This window comes from Pholis gunnellus (assembly GCF_910591455.1).
Source record: "Pholis gunnellus genome assembly, chromosome: 4".
Lineage (NCBI taxonomy): Eukaryota > Metazoa > Chordata > Actinopteri > Perciformes > Pholidae > Pholis > Pholis gunnellus.
In genome coordinates, this window is record NC_136530.1 from 7,998,715 (window position 1) to 8,019,041 (window position 20,327).

General features: G+C 40.5%; 3 protein-coding genes across 3 annotated transcripts; 2 read left to right on the forward strand and 1 right to left on the reverse strand.

The window, feature by feature from the left end:
* Positions 1-986: 986 nt before the first annotated feature.
* LOC306694645 (C-C motif chemokine 25-like) lies at positions 987-3,877 on the reverse strand. Its single transcript, XM_079157572.1, has 5 exons — positions 3,743-3,877; positions 3,229-3,327; positions 1,931-2,048; positions 1,580-1,694; positions 987-1,470 (listed from the first exon to the last, which is right to left on the reverse strand). The coding sequence occupies exons 2-5, from the start codon at positions 3,290-3,292 to the stop codon at positions 1,462-1,464; spliced, it is 306 nt and encodes a 101-aa protein (XP_079013698.1). The 5' UTR covers positions 3,293-3,327; positions 3,743-3,877; the 3' UTR covers positions 987-1,461.
* A 2,508-nt stretch (positions 3,878-6,385) lies between these two features.
* gclm (glutamate-cysteine ligase, modifier subunit) lies at positions 6,386-12,657 on the forward strand. Its single transcript, XM_079158405.1, has 7 exons — positions 6,386-6,689; positions 8,152-8,214; positions 9,630-9,714; positions 10,008-10,064; positions 10,178-10,380; positions 10,631-10,745; positions 11,403-12,657. Exons 1-7 carry the CDS (start codon positions 6,573-6,575, stop codon positions 11,570-11,572), a joined length of 810 nt encoding a protein of 269 aa, XP_079014531.1. The 5' UTR covers positions 6,386-6,572; the 3' UTR covers positions 11,573-12,657.
* Positions 12,658-13,922: 1,265 nt separating this feature from the next.
* On the forward strand, positions 13,923-20,150 carry dnttip2 (deoxynucleotidyltransferase, terminal, interacting protein 2). Its single transcript, XM_079157256.1, has 7 exons — positions 13,923-14,015; positions 14,951-17,109; positions 17,281-17,419; positions 17,528-17,623; positions 17,831-17,995; positions 18,685-18,794; positions 19,162-20,150. The coding sequence occupies exons 1-7, from the start codon at positions 13,941-13,943 to the stop codon at positions 19,256-19,258; spliced, it is 2,841 nt and encodes a 946-aa protein (XP_079013382.1). The 5' UTR covers positions 13,923-13,940; the 3' UTR covers positions 19,259-20,150.
* Positions 20,151-20,327: the final 177 nt, after the last annotated feature.

Genomic DNA, 20,327 nt, shown 5'->3' on the forward strand with positions numbered 1-20,327 from the left:
GCAAAGGCGCCCAGCGGTCTTGGCTGAGTAGGGAAACATTTACAAGACTTAACCACAAACCAAATATCCTTCAACTTGTAGATATGGCTGGATTACCAACTGGGAAAATGGGCAACATGCCCAGGGACCCCAAACACTGTGTGTCAGCTGCTTTTTGTTAATACAATTACTTTCTCAACGTCAACTGCGGGTCCTAACTTTTTACGTAACCTTGTGTCTTTCTCGTGTTTAGTTCATTTTATGCTCTCGTGGTAAATTTGCCGAAACAAAGCTATTCCATCAAACCTACAACAAATGAACCTGGCCAGGTAACATTCCAGAATAGAAATACAGTATTTATTCTTGAGGGAAAATATCATGAAGCTGCCATCTATTAGTGTGCTGTGTGCACTGTTATTGATAGGAACCTGGAAGCAACAGTGGTCCAACGGAAACCTAACTTTGTACAAACTTTGAAATACATCTTTGCACTAAATGAAGACTGTAGATCAATTGGATTGAAGCTCATTTTGAAGGGATCACTTCACAACCAGCATGAACAAGATGAAATGATTACGCAACACAAAACCTGTTTCAATGTACACATCGGAGCCTGAGCATTGTTTAAATACAGACTGGACTTCTTCTAATCTGGATGGCTGAGAATCTTAACAGACATGGTAGATCTTTAACTTCAGTGTCAATGCTTTACCATCGTTATCATCAAGCCAATGGAAAACAGCTTTTTACACCAACTGCCCCGAGAGCCAAGTTTTATAGTGTGAGCGGATGGCTCATGTAGTTAATTATTGGTTGAAGCTGATGCCAAATGCAGACTGTGAGAGATTACTGGATCAAATCTGTGCCTGCTTTCATGGATATCCAGTTAAGATCTCATCAGGGAGGAATGATGCATTTCTATCCCCCAAAATCAACCATTGCATCACCAAATCAGGTCAAGAACTGATATAAAACATCTTGGTGTTTCCTGATTCATCATAAACTAAAATAGAAAACCAGAGTCTGGGTTGTATTTCCTCTTTATTTGACACAGAAGGACACAAAATAGTATTATAATGCTACTATAAAAATATGGAAATCTGTCGTACAAAAAACGTTCAGCTTGTCCCCAAAGTGTTTTTTTTTACATATACATCACACACCCTTAAACAAATGATTACAAACACATTCTGCAAATACATTTCAAAGCTGCTAAACAGTGGCTCATTCCTAGCAGGCGCTACATATCACAGAGAAGTTAACAGTCATAGTGATGTCTCATATAAATGAATTTTGCTATATGGAAATAACATTGAGGGTATGGTATGTTCGTGTTATAGCGAACCGTGCACATTTACATTCTCTGTCAGCACAGGAAATACCTACTGAAACACAATCCATGTGGTTAAAGGTGATATATGATGCCTGAAAAAGGTGAAACATCTGCTCTCCTCTCGCCCATTCCTTTCTTGTTTCTCTCCTTTAAGTGATCTACGGAGACAAATGTTTTACAGTGAATGTTTAGACTCTCACATTCACTTAGTTTCTCTGCAGGAAATTCAAGTTTATCATTGTGCGAGTGTGTTGTGTAACTTTTTACCACATTCTGGTTTCTTATATTCACGGACAGCATCAGCTCCTGGACCCAAATGTCATCCGGATTGGTGCAGCGAGTCCACTGTTTTTTATGTGACGGCTTCTTCTTTATCAGAAACCTGCACACATTAGTATTATTATTTAAGATCATCAAGCTTACTGAACAGGTTTTATTAGCATTCAGAGACGCCAGTTATTTAAAAGTTCTGCTCTGAGCTTGGATGGATCATATGCTCAGTAGCAGGTTGTTTCTTTTTCCATTAGTTTTGCCAACTTATTACAGTGGGAAGTTTCAACAACGTATCAAAATGCTCGCTAAGTGCCAGCAAAGAAGGACATACAACTTGTTACTCACACGACAGCTGTGATGTTGCAATCACCATCTGTTCTCTGAATCCTGTAACTTTCAACGTTTCTCTGTGCTCTTTGCGTCATCCCTTTAAGATAGCCGAGGCAGCAGTTCCCATATGAGCCTGGAGAGAGAAGTTCACAGAGGGTTAGAAAGAGATAAACTGCCTCACTTAAAGATGGCAGGAAAATGAAGCAATCTCTCAACTTGTACACTCTAGTTAGGGTCCATGAAGGAAACAATATAGCTCAATTGTAAAAATGGTAACTTGCAGTTATATTTACACATACGTTTGCTTTTTTTTTAATGCTTATGAATAAAAAGTGCCAAAGGGTGCACTATTTATTCAGTTTTTTGTCTAATATTTGTAATTTGTGAACTATTAATTCAATATTAAGACAGCAAACACAAGCATGGCTTTCACAAATCACTGATTCAATTGTATGTCATCAAATTATTTATCTTACTAACACGCAACACAACTTCTCAGTCTCTGAAACATATTTTTACAGTGTTTTTTTTCACATAAACGTGCAGTCATTTTCCAAATAGTTTTCTTTAATTCACTTTTTTGGGGAGGAATGGCAAGAATTTAGTTTTTCATACCGTGCCCTTTCCCTCAATTTGTAATGCCTCGAGTGTTTAGCTGTAATGAATCTACTGAAAAGTCAGCCATAAGCTGCAATGATCACCTAAAAAGTATAAAGCAGCAATAGGAATGTTGAAAAGTAGAAGAATGAGGAATGGCAAATTCAATTCAGATTTATCAATGAAGAAACTGCCAGTTTTGCTCCAATGTCCACACAACATGTCCACAATCTATAATTGTCCAGTTGTTCTGTATTTTGCTGAGGTGGAAATGTTTATAAAAATCGGTTGTTTTATTTAACTAGTAGAAGTAATGTGTGTTTTTTTCTATTTTTCTAACTCGTCATAAGATTAGCACATGAAAGAAGTCTATAATAGCAAGCCTCGACAGATTACACTTTGGAATGAAGTGTTGTGGTGAGAGGTTGTGAGCAGAATAATTCACATCGTTGAAAGAGAGGATCAAGTAACAATCGAAAGGAATGTGGAGTATGAAATACAGCTGCAGCCATAATTCAACCAAATTTGGTCAAAGTGAGACTGCATATTCTCCACAGTCATACACTGAGCTAGGTCCATTAAATTACAGTGTAAAATGCTGAAACAGTTACCTGCACAGTATTGAGCTATTCTTTTTTTTTTTAACGCACAGTTATATTGGCAAACTAATCAAATTTGCTATTATAATTTCATAGTTCTGCTGTGAATCCACTTACCTTGTGCAAGACTCAGGTGCATGCATGAGAGGATCAGAAGAAAGAAAAGCGCTTGGGACTTCATGGCTGTGGCTGCTGTTGCTCTTGTTGTGTTGACCGCTGCGAAGACACAAACAGATTAAATCACAGAGCAGAGCTAAACAAAAAAAAGAAGAACAGATTCCCACCCTCCTTGCACATTTGGGCTGTTGATATAATATTTTCCATCACAAACCCCTCTGAGCTCTTGTGAAAGAAAAAGGTTATGTCGTTGACCCCGTCATTAAAAATGTTCAAATCCTCTTCTGGTTTCCAGCTGTGTGCAGCTGTTTTTTATCTCGAGCGTACTGAGTGACATTTTACAGAAACCATGTGAGCTTGTGATAAGTTTTGGCTGGATTTTCTCTCTGCAGTTATCTCTTAGTAAACTCATCACTTGGAACACAAAGCAACATGTTTTCAAAATCAGGATTACGAAAGCACCAAGAATGACACGAGGGTTGACGTTGTTTCTAAAGCGCGCAGAAAGACGTACCTGCTCACTTTCAGTCTTCTACAGGATGTGCTGGCATGAGAACCTTTTGTCCAATGGTGCTTGTTAGTTGCTCTGTTCTCTAATATAGTGCACACTTGATAAATGCCCTCCCTCCTTCACCACACCTACTCTAACATGTCAACAACACTCCAAGTTTTGCAACTGAAATTTGATCACCTAATCCCATAAAACCACACTCCGCCACTCTCCCCTCCCACCACCACACATATACACACACCCACACACACACACATGTCAATACCACCCAGTACCTTGATGTTTGACCCATGAAGACAATGAATAACCCCAAAAGGCTGATGTTTTCATCACTTTGGTCTCACATTCAGCACTTTGAGACACATTGGTGGCGATGGATATATACAGTACAAAATATTAACGCAATACTTTAATGATACCTTTTAAAAATTCTTGATTGTCTTGGTGGTCAGTAATACCTCTGCACATGATAGAGATGTCAGTGTCCTCAAATACAGCTGGACGGATACTTCCTCACACAAAGGCTGATCTAATCTCACAGCACTGAAGCTTTCCAGATGTAGGATCCCATCCAAAGTTGTTTTATTGTGTATCTATTACACTTAATTCAAATCTAATGAACTGGGCCCATGTACAATTGGTTATCTCCATCAGTTCTTTTTACAGCTGCAACCATTTTTCCGGCCCACCCTGCATCCCATCTTATTCCTATGCTCAATCTATAAGGATATTCATGTCCCTTTGCATTGTTATCTATATTATCTAGTGTATGACTATGGGGAATTCTTGGTCACTTATTTTCCTGCACCACTGTAAATAAAGTCAAACCTGCACATTTGCTCACTGTGTTGCTGCTAAATGAATCGTTTTCTTGAGTAATGAACATTCAAGATAAAGAAATAAACACAGAGAGAAGGAAAAGTGGGGTGTCAGGAGGCCCATGTACTAAATATGTGTGATGAATGTTGTTTTCAAGCTTCATTACAAGTTAATTTCAAATTAAGTGACAACATATGTGGGTGATTGTGCGTAACTTTGTACAAATGCACGTGCAAGTATATTTGTTTTACAGTGGTTAAAATAGAAGCAGAAAGGGGCAGTGGAGGCACCTGGGCCCTTCAACCTTACACAACCTTTATCAAACCACCCCAGTGAAACAACACCTGGCCCTCTCAGAAAATGCTTTAACTTTTTGTATCTTTTATGTTCTGTTTATTTTTTAACTGCTTCGTATTTCTACTATAATTTCTTCTCTAAAAAGTATGGGAACAGCTCATTAAAAGCCCAACACGTGTTAGCTTTCTACAGTGGTAAAATGTACCTCCCCTGCAGTTACCCCATCAAAATTCCTGGCAAAAATACAAAGGTTGTGACCTCAGTGTCCTCGATGTTTTCTACACTCAGTATGACTGTTCCTTGTGAGGTATGAAAATAAATGTGCTCTGAAGAAAAAGGCAGGACTTTATAGAGTTCTATCCCCGCGATAGTTTGATTGCTTCCAAATGTCACTGTTCTCTTGACTTGTGTTGTAAATACATTGGATTGTGTGTCTACCACATCCCAAATGTAAGCTACTGCAGGTCTATTTGTAATAAATTGAAAGACATGTTTTACAGATTCAAGTTAAGTACATTCTATGGTTAGAAAGTAGGTGTAAAGACGAACATTACACCGTTATGTGATTGTTAAACATCTCATTCAAAAGCCAAGGACATTAATGTGCTGCTATAACAGCATCCACTCCTCTGGGAAGACTTTCTGAAGGAGTTTGGGTTCTGCCATTCAGACACAAGAGTGGCAGTGAGGTCAGCAGCTCATGTTGGGCGATGAGGCCTGGATGCAGTCTGCATTCCAGACGGTTAATCCCAAAGGTGTTGTTGGTTGAGGTGGAGGCCTGGACTCAATTCCTTTCACACCACACTGGGAAATCTATTTCTCTATCCACCGGGCTTTGTGCACGAGAGTATTGTAATGTTAAAACCAAACTGTTAAAAAGAAAAAGTCCATCATCTGTGAATAAGTTAATTGATAAATCACATAATCTATATGTTATACATAAGTACATACATACATAAACAATATAAAATATCAAAAATGTAATTGTATGCTGTAACATTAAGATTTACGATAATTGGGACAAAGTAGTGCAGCCCACACCATGAACACCAGACCAACACCAGACAGAAAAATAAATAGTAAGAGGTATAGCAAATTAAAATAGAAGTAAAAATTGAGCAGCAGATTAAAGTTCATCCTATGAGGCAAAAGTGCCAGTGGTGTGAAAAGTAGAAATAGTGGAAAATGTCAATTTTTAAAATAAAGTTCAGGTGCTTCAAATTGTTTTTTAGTACACTAATTGAATATAAGTATTCATCGTAAGGTTGTTATAAAAATGTTGTTATCGCTGCTTGAGAAAGATTATTAGAAACACTACACCACTATCTAGCGGTCAGAAATGAGAACTGCATCCGATACAAAAAATCTATTCCATTGATCCAGTTCCGTGTTATGGATGTAGCCCAATACTCCTGGCCATGGACCTGGCCGGGTTTTACGGGACATTCACCGACACTTCAAGTGTGGGCGTGACCGACCGGCTTGCCTCCATAACAGCCTCTAGGCAACCACTCAGACCAGCAAGTCAGGCAACACACTGAGTGCAAGTCATCCTGACTTCATAGTTTTACAACAGTTGTGAGGGCTGTGCTATTGTTCTCCAGCCAGCTCTTGTAACCAGCAGTTACAGTAGCGGTTGGTGCCATTGTGAACGCGCACTTTTCGTCCTAGCAAGACACTGATTAGCAACTTGTTAGCTCGCTGATCGAGAACCCACATGGACAGTGAGGCGAAGATGTTGCTGACCCACGCCAAGACTCTCAGACTGCACACCGGCAATTTAGTCAACCGAAGTCGCCTGAAAAAGAAGTGTCCGTCCTCTCCCAGCGAAGAGGTAAGACACCGGAAACCTGTCTGAATTAAAAGCGAGGGCAGTAAGTTAGCTTGTTGTGTTGCGTGTGACAGTTTAGCTTATTAGCTTAGCCTCTTTTTTTTTTTTACCTGGCTAAACATTTAACTGGCTAACGACACCAGTGTGTGTTAACTGATAATAAAGCGTGTATAGGTCCATAAAGAGGGACGTTTTAAAAAAGAAGTCATTCAAATTGTACCTGTCGAGGTCTCGAGCTACAGGACTGTGTCTGAGATAAAGTAAAAGTAGAGTTTGAGTCTATAGTGTCTTTACTGATGTGATGAAGGCATGTTTAACAAACAACAAACAGTATGTGATGTTTGTTGTTGGCGGCTCACATCATACAAACTGTGAGTGTAACAGTTTAAGAACGTTGAGCCTGGAAGCAGCAAACTGGTGACACAACACCTGCAGGCAGGTGCTTTATTGAAACAGGGTTGGTTTGAGCCAGTACTCAAAATCTACTGATATGCGCACGTGTCATTCATACATTTAGTGCTGCACCTACATATCATCCACATTGATTCAATAAAAAAAAGAGAATAATAAAGACTATAGGAAATGGTGAACAATTGCAATCACAATTTTTGTTTTAAGTTGACGTTTTCAAATAGCTTCTTTTGTCCAAACAGCAATCTAAAACTCAAATATATTAAATGTATATAACACAGGGGAACGCTGCAAATCCTCATAATAAAGATGTAACTTGTGAATGTTTGGCAATTTGCTTAATAAATGACTCAGACAATTATCCGATTATAGATGACTGACTCATCCATTAATCGACTAGTTGCATAGACGCTCACTGTAGTTATTTTAAAGGTTTGGAGGCGATTTCCTGAACGGGGATTTTGGTCAGACTTGTTTATTTTTCCTAATTGCTGCAGATACATCTCTCCTTGTTTTAAGTAAAGGTAATTTGGGCACAATGTCATGTGTCAGGTACTTTAGTCCAAAGTTCATCTCATAATTTGTTGTTGTGTGACACCAACATCTTTACGTATTGGGGTGGTTTGACATTTTGTATCGCCTTCTGCACTCACATGGAGATGTCTCACTCATCCATATTCTTCCGACACTACTGATGCACCTGGCCTCCTCACCCCATACTTATCCTTTTGTAATTATGTTTTGGAAATAAAACATTCGTCATCACTTAAGCTTGACTCGTCTCCTGTCTTTGTCCCACACTTTGAGCCGATGTGGGACATTGTGACATTTCGCCTAACTGATTTCATTGTTTATAACACATTGCGGCTCGAGTTTGGCAGAGCAGCATGTCACAGCTGTCTAGATGTTGGTGCGGGGGGGGGGGGGGGGGGGGGGGGTCAGGGGTCAGAGTCTGCTGAGGGATTAAAAGCTGCTCCGCTTCAGGGATCCTTCCTGAAAGTATGCATGTTTCACAGATGTTAATAAACAATTGTTTTTCTGTTTGATATTTCAGCTCCAAGACTGCATTCAAGCCACGCTTAGTGATTGGTCTTCCACAACAAAGATGCCATCGAAGGTGGGGAGATGTTTCCTGTTATCCTAACGTGTTGATGTAGCTCTGTTGGGTTCTTGATGTTTAGTAATGCATCTAATTCTGGCTCTTCCATATCAGTTCTTTTGCATGTTAGTATTTGCATTGTCGTTTTCACTTAAGGTCAGACCAGCAGTATGTGAATAAGTTTCACATTGTGCTGCCACACTGTCCAGGGAGGTTCCAGTGCTTGGGAAAATAAAATAACTGTAGTGATGAACATCAAAGGTTGCCTCTAGCCTTGCTGAAAAGAAGCTGTCATGATGAATGTTCATGCAGTGCTGCCTGCCTGAGGCGCCATTCCAAATGTGCGTCTGTCTGTAAAGGAGGGTGGAGGTTCAAAAACATTGCCCTGGGGGTTTTGTTCATTAACTGTGATGGGATTTCTAGAACGCACTCATCAACCACTTGTGTTCATCAAACTAACTAAAAACCTGAAATGGAGATTTAAAACGATGCAGGATCCTGCGTAGTGTTCCTGCTCAACACACCTCTGCACTGGCTGTTTTGCTCGGCTCAGCTAATCTGCTGCAACTTTTACTGCCCCGCCCACAGGACTCAAATGGGGATGGGGGAAGTTTGAAAGAGTTGAACTCGGGGATGGTAAATACAAAGCGTATTAGACGCATCCCCTGCAGGGAAATGTAGAGAATGGGATGTTTAAGTGACGGGGCCCTGAGCTGTCTTCAGGCGCTTTTTGATGCTGTGTAACAGATCCTTGTTGTACAGATCCGACATTTGTCAAAGATCTTGTCGTGTTATGCTAACCTTCTTTAAACAATGCACTTCAACGTGTCAATTTTAAACACAGTAGGTCTCATGTGTGATGTGCTGACGCATCATATTCTACCTTCGTTCTTAAGAGTACTGTATTAAATGTATCACTTGTTATTAAGTCTTATGAGCAAAAAAAATAGCGTTTAATAGACGATAAAACACTGAATGAGACAATTTAGAGGAGATTCGTCTCATGACAGACACTTAAATGTTATTTTCTCTTGAGTGGGTAAATTTTTTTTTTAACAAGCAATGCTAATGATAACCTCATATACCATAAATAAATAATCAGATCAGATTTGCTTTTTGCCTGAATGAAATTGAACAGAGCCGTTCTTCTGGTGGTTCCTGTTATACGTTCTGCTAATGGTGTCACAGAGTTCCACTGATCAACAGGTGGCAGTAATGCACAAAGATAAGAAGCAATGGCTGGAAAGGGCAGGAAAGAAGAAAACTAGATGTAAACTATTCAGGTTCCAAACTTTTTAGAAAAATCAGCTTTCCAAAAAACATTTCTGAGGAAGGAAATGCATTCATCACATTTGTTAGACATCAAGGCTTTACACAAAGCTCCTTCGTGAGTAACGCTGAATGTAAACAGAACTTTTGTGCTTGTCTTGCAGGATTTCCCAGACACACTGGACTGCTCCATTCCTCAGGCAACTGATGCTATTACGCCTGAAGAGAGGGATGAACTGAGGGTCTCGGGTCAGTACTGGAGTGTTTGCCACAGCATTTTATGAGACTGTGTTGGGTGAACGTCAGACCCTTTTAGAGGGGGAAATGTTGTACATTTTAAAGTGAAATGCATCAATCTGGTGCACTTTGAGAGGAACATTTAGAGGCTAGATCTATGAAGAACTTTGTGCTCTCGTAAACAATGTTGTCCTCTGGTGTTAGCAGTGATGGAATATATCTAAGTACATTTACTCAAGTACTGTACTGTACTAGTAGGTTAGATGTAGAGTTTTTTTTTTAAATTTAACTGCTTGTTTTCGCAGTCAAGCTGTTCCTGTGCGAGTCGGTTCAATCCTCTATCAGAGATGCAGTGGAGATGGGTGAGCGTTAAATCCCTTCAGCTGAATCTTTATGGGTCTTAAAGACTACACACATTTTTTTTAGGACACTGAACTCTACTTGTGTTACGGCCTTGTCTGTCACTCATTCCTAGTCTGCCAGGCGCTGGCAGTGTCCCAGCTTGACTCTGTTATCATAGCGCCACCTTGGCCCTTGGACAGTGACAGCCAAAGTCTGGCCCACCTTCAGCCTGCTTGGGAGGAGCTGGAGGCTCTGGTCCGAAGCCAGCAGATTGCTGCTATTGGCACCTCTGACCTGGACAAAGACTTGCTGGAGCAGCTCTACAACTGGGCTCAGGTTAGTGGAAATCTTGTGTGTGTGTGAACCTTAATTTGTTTCAGAAATGAAAATCTGGCTTTATTCGTTAAATGGCTTTAGAGGCAACATGTATGTTGACTTTTTACAATACGCTGGATTCATAGATTACAAAATGTGCAAGCAGTAATGTGCTTTCTGTTATGACCTTTGGCCAGTGGACCACTGTGCGCCATTTCCTATGTTGAACTGAATGAAGCCAGTCGTTGACCACATGCCCTCTCTTGTACAGGTGAAGCCCAGCAGCAACCAGTTCAACTTGGCCTCCTGCTGTGTGATGCCTCCAGACCTGACAGCCTTTGCCAAGGAGTTTGACATCCAGCTGCTCACACACAACGATCGCAAAGGTTCAGAAATTCAATGAAAATGTTTTTCTGTCAGTCAGATGGGTTTGTAGTAAAGTTTCTGAACGCAAAACAGTTTTTTCAGTGCTTAGTTAAACATTAAAGGGTAAGCTATTAGATATTCTATATTTTTCTAATTGGCAACAAAAGCCATCAAAAGATCAAAACCAACTGTGTTTCTGTGTAGAAAAAGCCAGATAGACCAAGTCAATCATATTTATACAGCCCAATATCACAAATTTGCTTCATTGCACTGAGAGACTTGTTTCAACATTATCGTGAATATGGGTAGTGTAGTTTATTTTGAGTCTGTCCCACATAAACTGTCCGTCTGGCGGAATTACTACAACACCAAATATGTAGTAATGCACGACTGAAAATGGTCCCAAAAAATAGATTTATATCTTTAGGAGAAATGATTGGGCCTGGTCCTGATGGCCACAGAGAAGGGAGGAAAGTGTACAGACACAGACAGACCCATTGTTGATTTTTAGTCTTTTCATGGGATTTATTGACAATATAATACTTATAGATAAAGTTGCAGTTGGGGTCAGCAGCAGTATCAGTGAGTCTCATGTTTACACAATTAACTTGTACCTGTCTTTTTTTTTTTTTCCATGAGTTTTAAACGTCTCTTCTTTTGGTTCCATGTTTCCACAGAGTTGATGTCAGCAGCCACATTCCAGGAGGCGGTGCAGGAGGGAACGCAGGACCTGAACATTGCTGACTGGAGGCTGGAGTGGGTCCTTCGCTACTCCATTATTGTGAAGAGCCGGGGCATTATCAAGGCTAAGGGCTACCTTGTCAGTGCGAGGAAGGCGAGCCCCTAGCACAACCCATGAGGGAAGACGCATGGATGAAGCCATTTTCCTCTTTTCGTTGACATACACACACAACACATGCAAAGTAATGTCTCTGAATAATGGATGCTGCCATTCACCATGAGTCTGGAAGTTATCGTTTTATCTTATACGGTTGCATCCTGATCGTGTACCATTTCTTCATTTTAACTGATGCAGGTGTTCATTAGCGTCGTCTCAGTGAGATCATTAATGGGAGATGAACATGCAATATTAACTCAATATTCGGTTTTAAGAGAATAGAGTGTGAAAGTTAGAGTTTCACAGATGAATAGTACATTGACAGATCAGCCATTTATCAACACACTAGAGGCTGCTTTAATGATGGAAAATGGCGGTTGCTAAACTTTGATCCAAGGCGAGGGTTCCTTAACCTTGTTCTGACTTGAAGTGCCTCTCATCCTTTTCTCCTCCTGTCCTCATACCTGCTTTGTCTCCACTGTGTCTGTGTGAATCAAGCTTTAAATATATTGGTCTGAATGAAAAATCAAAGGAAGAGATTTGTTTTTAGTACAGAATGATTGAAAAAAAATTGAAGCTGTATATGGAAAAAATATCTAAAAAAACGTTTATTGTTGCAATTGGATTTTTGCTGCTGTATTTGCATTTCTAAATTGAGAAAATATGTGCAAATTTAAATCAAAGATGTTTATTTTATGATGCTGATTGTAATTGGTGAAGAAAACAACTAATGTAAGTATATACAACTGTATTTTATCAGGCCTTTTTTTTCAGACCATGTTGACCCACTACTGTGCTCATGAGATTAATTTGAGGATAGTACAGCAATATTTTGAGATTGACATGCATAGCAGGTGCTTTTACTCTATATGCATTGTTGTTGTTAGCACTGGAAACTCCGTGCCAAGGAGATGTTAAAATATAACTCTGAAGAAGATGTTTTTATATAATCATGGTTGTTTTTCCAGACCGGATCCAGTTAATCTCATGAAGACAAATCATCTGTTGTACTGTAAACATATTTAATGTTGTCATATATCTGTATATCATGAATGGGCTTTATTAAAATCACGAAAGTTACGTTTTACCATCAACACTGGTGTAAAATATTTAAAAGATGGAATAACCCCGGGCTAGTGTGATTTATTTTATTATTATTTTTTGATAATACAATCAAGACTTTTGTGTTACAAAGAAAATAGCTAAATTAATGAAGAAGGGAACTTCCAACTTTGTTGAAAGTGCTACCTAAACTCAGCTGAGTCATTAAGATGCAGTAAAACATTTGTGTTGATACTTACTGTAAGTTATTTTCCATATTTATGTTTGTTAATTGAAAGATAATGTTTCACAACGATAGATTATAGATTTATATACAAAGCATATGATCTTATAAAATATATGGAAGCCCATTCCCACCAGCAAAACAAAATAAAAAATCCACCCAAAGAAAAATAAAAAAATAAAATATCCACCCAAAAAATAAATAATATATATATCCAGCCAGAAAAAGAAAAATATTTTTTTTTTTGTAACTGGAAAAAAGTAAAAAAAAAAAAAAAAAAAAAGGTTATATAAAAGAGATTAGAAGTGCGCATGCGCTTCAGTGACGATCTCCTCACAGGTCCCTTCATCCCCTCCAGTCTTTCCATGAAAACGACATGCAATTCTACATATTAATACTTATAATGATATATAACATCTAACATTTACAAAAGTCACCAGTAATAGTTACCTTGTGTAGAATTGCATGTCGTATTTTTGCCGGCAAAAAAGAAAGAAAAAAAACAATTTTTTTTTTTTTTTTTTTTTACTTTTTTCCGGAACAAATACGACATGCATTTTTTTCTGGGTGGATATATATATATATAATTCTTTTTGGGTGGATTTTATTTTATTTTATTTTTTTCGGGTGGATTTTTTATTTTATTTTGCTTCCATAGTAATGGGCTTCCATACAAATATGTTGTAAGTGGATACAACTTAAAATTACAACCTCAAGCAACTTCAACATTAAAAAGGTTACACACCAGCGTTACGTAATAAACTACAGTATAGAGCAGTACATATGAGGATAATGCACACAGGGTTTGTCTGCATTGAGAACTTTTACTTTTCATACATAAAGTGCCTTTTGAAAATAATTCTTACTTTTTCTTTCGCACACTTTCAACGCAGTACTCAATGTACTAACTAACTTTAGAGAAGTTTAACTTTAAAGCACCTGAACCGTTTTTCCACCATCAGGACTTGAAGATGAGTCACGACTCTGCAATCGTCTGCTTGGCCTGTATCTTATTTCCGTTCATCGATTAGTCGAGTCTAGCTCTCAAACCGGAAGTGTGAGGAGCTAGCGAGCTTGCTAGCAGCAAGCAAGATGGTGGCCACCAGGAGAGGAGTGCGCGTGTACTCTCCAACTAAAACAAACCCCGAGCAGTCCTCTGATGTCCCGGTACGTACGAGAGAGACACGTTGGTTAAACCTGCTACTGTTCAGAGACCACGTTAAGGTTTAGTTTGAGGAGAAGGGAGCCCGGCACGTGTCTGTTAGCTCGTGAATGTGCAGCTGCTCAAAAGTTCACGTGGACACCATCTTTCCTATCGGAGTTTGTAAACGTTTCGATGTTGTGAAACAAGTGGAGAAAACTGAAAATATTGATAGATACAACGATCCCGTAACGTGACGGACTAAACTCGATGGTGTGTGCGTGTTGCCCAACATCGATGCAGCTTTGAACGATATTGAATTAAAGCTTAATTTAAAGAAACTGAATCCATTAGACACGTTTTTATTTAATCCGCTGTTACGGTCTCTATATTCAGCATAAATCACATCCTACAGATAACTTTGTTTACATAAGTTAAACCTTAAAATGGCGATGAGAGTGGTTTAAAATGGATTCAAAGATCCTTCTCGTCAATGACAGATGAAGTAGAAAAAACAAACCGGTCCTTATTTTCACTGGGTGACTGTATTCCTTCATTAACATTAACAGTGACTGTATTTTACTTCTGGTCAATCCTCAAAACACCGTCCTGCTGCTCTAAATACTAGACAAGAGCACCAAATGTGTGCTTAAAATAGTCCCCAACGAACACACTACTTACCCCGTCTGGGTAACGTTTGAAGAACAAATACAGTTCTTAGATCTTTTTCAATATGAAGCGATGTGTTTGTGACCCATTTTTAGATAATATCTCCAGTAGAAATGAAGCCGCAGACCGGCTGTTGAAGTCAGAAAGACTTGAGAGAGTGACACATTGTTGGCTTTGGTCTTTTTTTTGTGTGGAATTTGTTGACAATCTCAACACCTACCTCATCCTTTTGGATAAAGTTTGTTATAGAATCAGCTGTACAAATAAATATTGTCTTATTTCTTTCAAACAGGCCACCCCTTCCACTGTTCGGAGAACCAGGAGCACTGCTAAACCAGCAGAGAGCCCGACCCGACGTTCCCTGGTGGAGACCAGCAGACAGCTGGAAAAAAGCGAGGGACCACCCCAAACGTCTCCTCCTACCTTGCTGCTGAAAAGATGCAGCAGAGCTTCCAGACTCCACAGTCCAGAGGCGTCATGCACACCTGTGGGCTCCGTCCACGAAGCGGATCAGGAAGACTCCTGCTGCTCTGTGGTGTTTGACGCCGAACTGCCAAAGACCAGAAGGAGCAGGACACAGCACCGCATAGTACTTCGGGAAGATGATGAGATATCTGAGGTGGACTCCTGCTGCTCTGCGGTGTTTGACGCCGAACTCCCAAAGACCAGATGGAGCAGGACACAGCACCGCATAGTACTTCGGGAAGATGATGAGATATCTGAGGTGGAATCGTGCTCTTCTGCAGTGTCTGCATCGAACGCTAGCCAAAGTTGTCGCCGGAGCACAAGGAGGAAAACGGTTCCGAAAAGCCCAGAGTCAGCTCATGTTGAGGTGGGAGACGTCAAGGTCAACTTGATGTCCAAATCCCAGAGAGTCACCAGAAGTCAGAGAAAAACTGCTGGCCCCAGATCATCTGCCAAACAACAGACTGAAGACTCAGAGCTCTCAGATGCTGACAGCTGCATGTCCAGCGTCTCCACCACCCGCAGAGCTACGAGATCCAGAAGGCAAACCGGTCCGATCCCAATCCACCTAGACGAAACTTCGGAAAGCTCTCAATCCCCCGCCCCGAGAGCTCGAATGAGCCGGGCCGCCAAAGAGAGGGCGGCAGCTGCTGTAGACGTCAGTGAGTCCCAGTCTTGCGACTCTGACGGGTTTGAGTCCGGGCCCACTTACAGTATGACGACTCGTGGACGAGGGAAGACCCAATCAGCCTGTCCCAAAGCCCCGGACTCAGACTCTGAGCTGACTGACGGGCATTCCCAGAAGGGCAGCCCCTGCACCACGCGAAGCAAAGGGACTCCCTGCAGCAGCCGCGCAGGCTCGGGGAGCAGCAGTCGGAGTGCTCGGGCCACCAGGAGCTCAATCAAGGACTGTAGTATTGTTTTGGAAAAAACTATGGAGAACACTTCAATCAATGACTCTATGTTAGAAAGAACAGTGATCCTTGCGGACGCGGACTGCACACGGTTGGAAGGAGATGAGAACCAACCATTGGAAGAGAAAGAAGCCGTGATTAGTACTGATCTCGCACCAACTGACGCGGATACAATGAGTGTGGAAAAGGGAGTAATTGTCATTTCAGAAGAAGACTCCCCCAGTGGGTCTCTCAAGATGTCAGACAGTCCTGCTTGTGCTGAGGAAGCTGTAACTACACCTGCAGTGACTGACAGACACCAGCAGGAGGAGCCGTGTGCTGAAAATACGGACGGGGACGCCTCGGAGAAGATGGTGATGCAGGAAACAATCCAGCCATCAGAGCTGTTAAAGCCTCAGCAATCAGCTACAGCAACATCGTGTGAAAGTGCACCTGAAATCACAGAGGAGACTGAAGAGAAGGACGAAGCTATAGAAGTGGCTGATGTGGATGCCCACGCACCACAGGGAGGTGAGGATGCTGCTGTGGAAACCGGGCCCAGTGAGGAGGAGAAAATGGAAGTCAGCACATTGAACATAGAGGCCCAGCAGGTGGTCGACTCCAATGAGTTCATTCAGGTGACATCCAGCCAGCAGCAGAGTATCACAGTGGATTCTGACCCTGAACAGCAACCTCAAGATGTCATCGTCCAGAACACAAAAATAATCAGCCTGCTGGAGAGCAGCGAGGATGAGGATGAAGATGAAGACGCCGCAGATGTGTTGAGGGAAGTTTTTGGAGAGGAGGAGGAAGAGGAGTTCCCGGCAGAGCAGAGAGCAGGACCTTCCCAGAAGTGTGAAGCAGCAGCAGCACAAGCAGCAGCATCTGTTGACGGACTGTTTATGATCGACACACGGCCCGGACAGGAGGCTGATGAACAGTACTACAAGGAGAGGCCAACAGAGGAGGAGGAGAAGGCCACAAAGGAGGACGGAGTGGAGCAGGAGGAGCAAGATGAGGAGTTTGTTGATGAGGAGGGGGATGATGATGACGAAGATGCAGAATTCCTTTTCTCGAGTAGAAACCCTCAGTTGTAAGTATATGAAAGGTGGCCGCCTTTTGATTGGTTCATTCACGTAGGAACACACATGTACAAAGTATTACTGTAGATGCGGACAGACGTGATCATGATAACTGTGCTGAGGTGAGAAATGAGACACGACTGCTCCTCCTGAGGAAGTTTCTTTGTGCTTATGTGTTCCAGGAAAGAGATGTCCAGCCGTATTGACCCTGGCTTCAGAATGAAGGAGCTCGGGGGCTTATACATCAATTTTGATGGCAGCAAATCAAAACCCATCTCCACTTCACTGCGAAAACTGAAGGAAAAGAAGATCCAAGATGAGGTAAATAAGTAATTGATTTTTGAAGGTGATCTGTGATGCAGAATGAATAATGAACTTTATAGATGTGCAAGCACGAGTAAATCCAATAACACTGTCCACTGTCCACAGGTGATGAAGAAGAGTGTGATGGGACCAGAGTTTGAGAAGAAGGAAGCAGTGCCTCCGTACAGTGAATCCAAACGAGCCTTACAGTTGAAACACAGAGTAAGTTCACAAAGTTATGCTTTGCTTTATAGATCATCTGTGCTCTAATCTGCTAGTTTTATCATGTGGATCATGTATCATTTGTGAAATGGGTTATGATGAAACGTCCCAAATCACAAAAACATAAATACAGTACAGCAGATGTTTTTACTGTAATTCTTTGCTTCAAAGGCTTCTCCAAATAATTGAGATCACCGTTTTTCCCAGGCGGAGAGGGAGAAATCGACAGGAGATGGTTGGTTTAATATGAAAGCCCCGGAGATGACACAAGAGCTGAAAGGGGACCTCCAAGTCCTGAAGATGAGAGGCTCCATGGATCCCAAGAGGTTCTACAAGAAGAACGACAGAGATGGCTTTCCCAAATACTTTCAGGTCGGTAGAAAACACTAATCTAATAACAAGGCAATGTTTATATTTGTTTTCTTTGGAAACACGGTCCTGACTCTGTCATTTTCATAGTTAAAGAGTTCACTAGTAGGGTCTGTAGTTCAGAATTTAGAATATATCTGGATTTCAACTAGGAGCAGCAGCAATACTAATATAAATTGAATTTCCGGTTTGTCCTGCATTATGTTTGCTGGACCAGAAATTTAAGCGGTTCGCTCATTTCCTACGAAGCATCTTTTCATGCTGCACTGCCTCTCTGCAAAAAGAATAAGCTCTGGTCTAGACGGCAGCAGACCTTCCTGCTGTGCGATTGCACTGTCCTGTGATTTTGTTTCCCTTTTCTGCTTTACATACAGAATTATGGTGAAATTTCCACCTAGTTAAAGAATGTTTGTACCGCCCATTGTGTGACACTTGTTTTAAAGTGTGCACATGTGCATGGTGGAATATCGTTCTTTATTTTATGTCTTTTAAAATTGTAACGAATTACCCCCATTTTTTTACTAAATGTATCCCATCGGTAATCTGAATAAGTCTTCTTTTTTTCGATTTCATGTATTGCGTTACTTTTTTCAGTGCTCCAATAACACGGTGAAGCATCAACCAATCGTGTTTGTTTTACACTGTTCCCGTTAACACGACATTACTTTTGTGTGTGTGTGTGTGTGATACAGGTTGGTACGGTGGTGGACAGCCCAGTCGACTTCTATCATTCCCGTGTTCCCAAGAAGGCGAGGAAGAGGACGATGGTGGAGGAGCTGCTCTCTGATGCTGAGTTCAGACAGTAAGTTCAAATGAAAACAAACACAAAACCATTTTTCTGGACGTGGCTTTATTATGTCACATGATTCAACTATGAAATAGACTGATGGTGTGACCAAATACTGTATTAGCGATGCTCCAGTGTCTGCTGTCACATATTTCAAATCTATTACAATATTTATGAAGGATATCAAAATACAGTTTGTAACCATCATGGACTTAAGAATGTCAGCTCCCAGAATACATTGCAGCACCACAGCAGCTCTTGCTAACCTGTGTGAGCACATTGGTGTCAGTTTGCTCTCCAGTATTTAGTCAGGAGTACCAAGTGTGTAGATGTATTCCATTACTGCAAACATATAAAATGTACTTTCCTCTCGTCTTACCAGCAACAACAAAAAGAAGTATCAGCACATTGTGACAGAAAGAGCGGCACAAGGAGCTGGCAAGAGGAACAAGAAGAAGAGTAAATTCCATAAGAAGTAAATACTTGATGTGATGAACACTGACTGAGTGACTTTTCATAAATACTGATATCAACTGCAGGAGGTGCGCTGGTGTTGAATATTAGAAATAGTCAGTGCTCTGTACAGTTACCAGATTGTGTACATGCTTATATTTACAACTGAAACGTTTTTTTTAAATCAAATAGAACAAATATTACCAAAAATGTTGCTGCACAGTAATCATAGACTTTCTAGATATGCATGCATCATATGAACATTAAAATACTTTCTTTTGACGACCATTGTTTTTAAAGGTTTTCTTGAATTCAACGAGCACCGTAAAAAATCTCTCTTGTAACATGTCTTGTCGGATTAAATCTCATCATTAATGATCGAAACAGAAACTTGTCGGTTGATATTTTCTAAAGAATTGTATATTAAGTCTAAATGTTGAGGTTACAACATTTCAAATGCATATAGCTGTTTTTGTAATTCTGAAAAAAGGAAGATGTCCTTGAAAAAGATGAACCCGAAACAAAGCATGATGATATTAAATATGGTGTTATATAAGCAGCACACTGACTGTAATGGTCCCACAAAGAGAAAGCAGCATAAACAGGATGACATTTGTCACATTCAGACATTGAATTAAGAATGAACTATTAAAGGCAGGGTTGGTAAACTTCTTCAAAAACTTTTTTATATTTTTGTTAGTGCTGCTAGCTGCTTTCATAGGAAAGGAGTCGGCAACACTGGGCCGGATTCTTTGGTTGATTTATTTTTTTAAATCTGACATTCTCTTGCTAGTTTCTCCAGATTACCCAGCCTGCCTTTAAGCAGCTAGATAGACTCATCACAATCATTTCACTGCTGCTAAACATTTAAAGGCAAACCTGCAATACTGTCATATTTAAAATGGAATAGATTTCTTAAATAGGGTTTGTATATAAGCTGTCATATACAAACTAATAACGGCTGTGAAGAGAAGTACAGTTTTGTGCTGTAATTTACAGACTCTTAGTCAATGAGTCAGAAAAGAATACAAAAAGCATTTAGTTTGATTAGATATTAATTAGATGGCTGCATGTTAAGTTAATGTACCCACTGCA

Excerpts from the sequence above, each read along its gene's own strand:
- LOC306694645 (XM_079157572.1), bottom strand. The coding sequence starts at position 3,292 with ATGAAGTCCCAAGCGCTTTTCTTTCTTCTGATCCTCTCATGCATGCAC. Across the intron at positions 2,049-3,228 it reads GCACCTGAGTCTTGCACAAG|GCTCATATGGGAACTGCTGC; the intron begins GTAAGTGGATTC and ends TTCTCTCTCCAG. Across the intron at positions 1,695-1,930 it reads TGCAACATCACAGCTGTCGT|GTTTCTGATAAAGAAGAAGC; the intron begins GTGAGTAACAAG and ends TAATGTGTGCAG.
- gclm (XM_079158405.1), top strand. The coding sequence starts at position 6,573 with ATGGACAGTGAGGCGAAGATGTTGCTGACCCACGCCAAGACTCTCAGA. Across the intron at positions 9,715-10,007 it reads GGATGAACTGAGGGTCTCGG|TCAAGCTGTTCCTGTGCGAG; the intron begins GTCAGTACTGGA and ends TTGTTTTCGCAG. Across the intron at positions 10,065-10,177 it reads CAGAGATGCAGTGGAGATGG|TCTGCCAGGCGCTGGCAGTG; the intron begins GTGAGCGTTAAA and ends ACTCATTCCTAG.
- dnttip2 (XM_079157256.1), top strand. The coding sequence starts at position 13,941 with ATGGTGGCCACCAGGAGAGGAGTGCGCGTGTACTCTCCAACTAAAACA. Across the intron at positions 17,420-17,527 it reads AAAAGAAGATCCAAGATGAG|GTGATGAAGAAGAGTGTGAT; the intron begins GTAAATAAGTAA and ends CACTGTCCACAG. Across the intron at positions 18,795-19,161 it reads TCTGATGCTGAGTTCAGACA|CAACAACAAAAAGAAGTATC; the intron begins GTAAGTTCAAAT and ends TCGTCTTACCAG.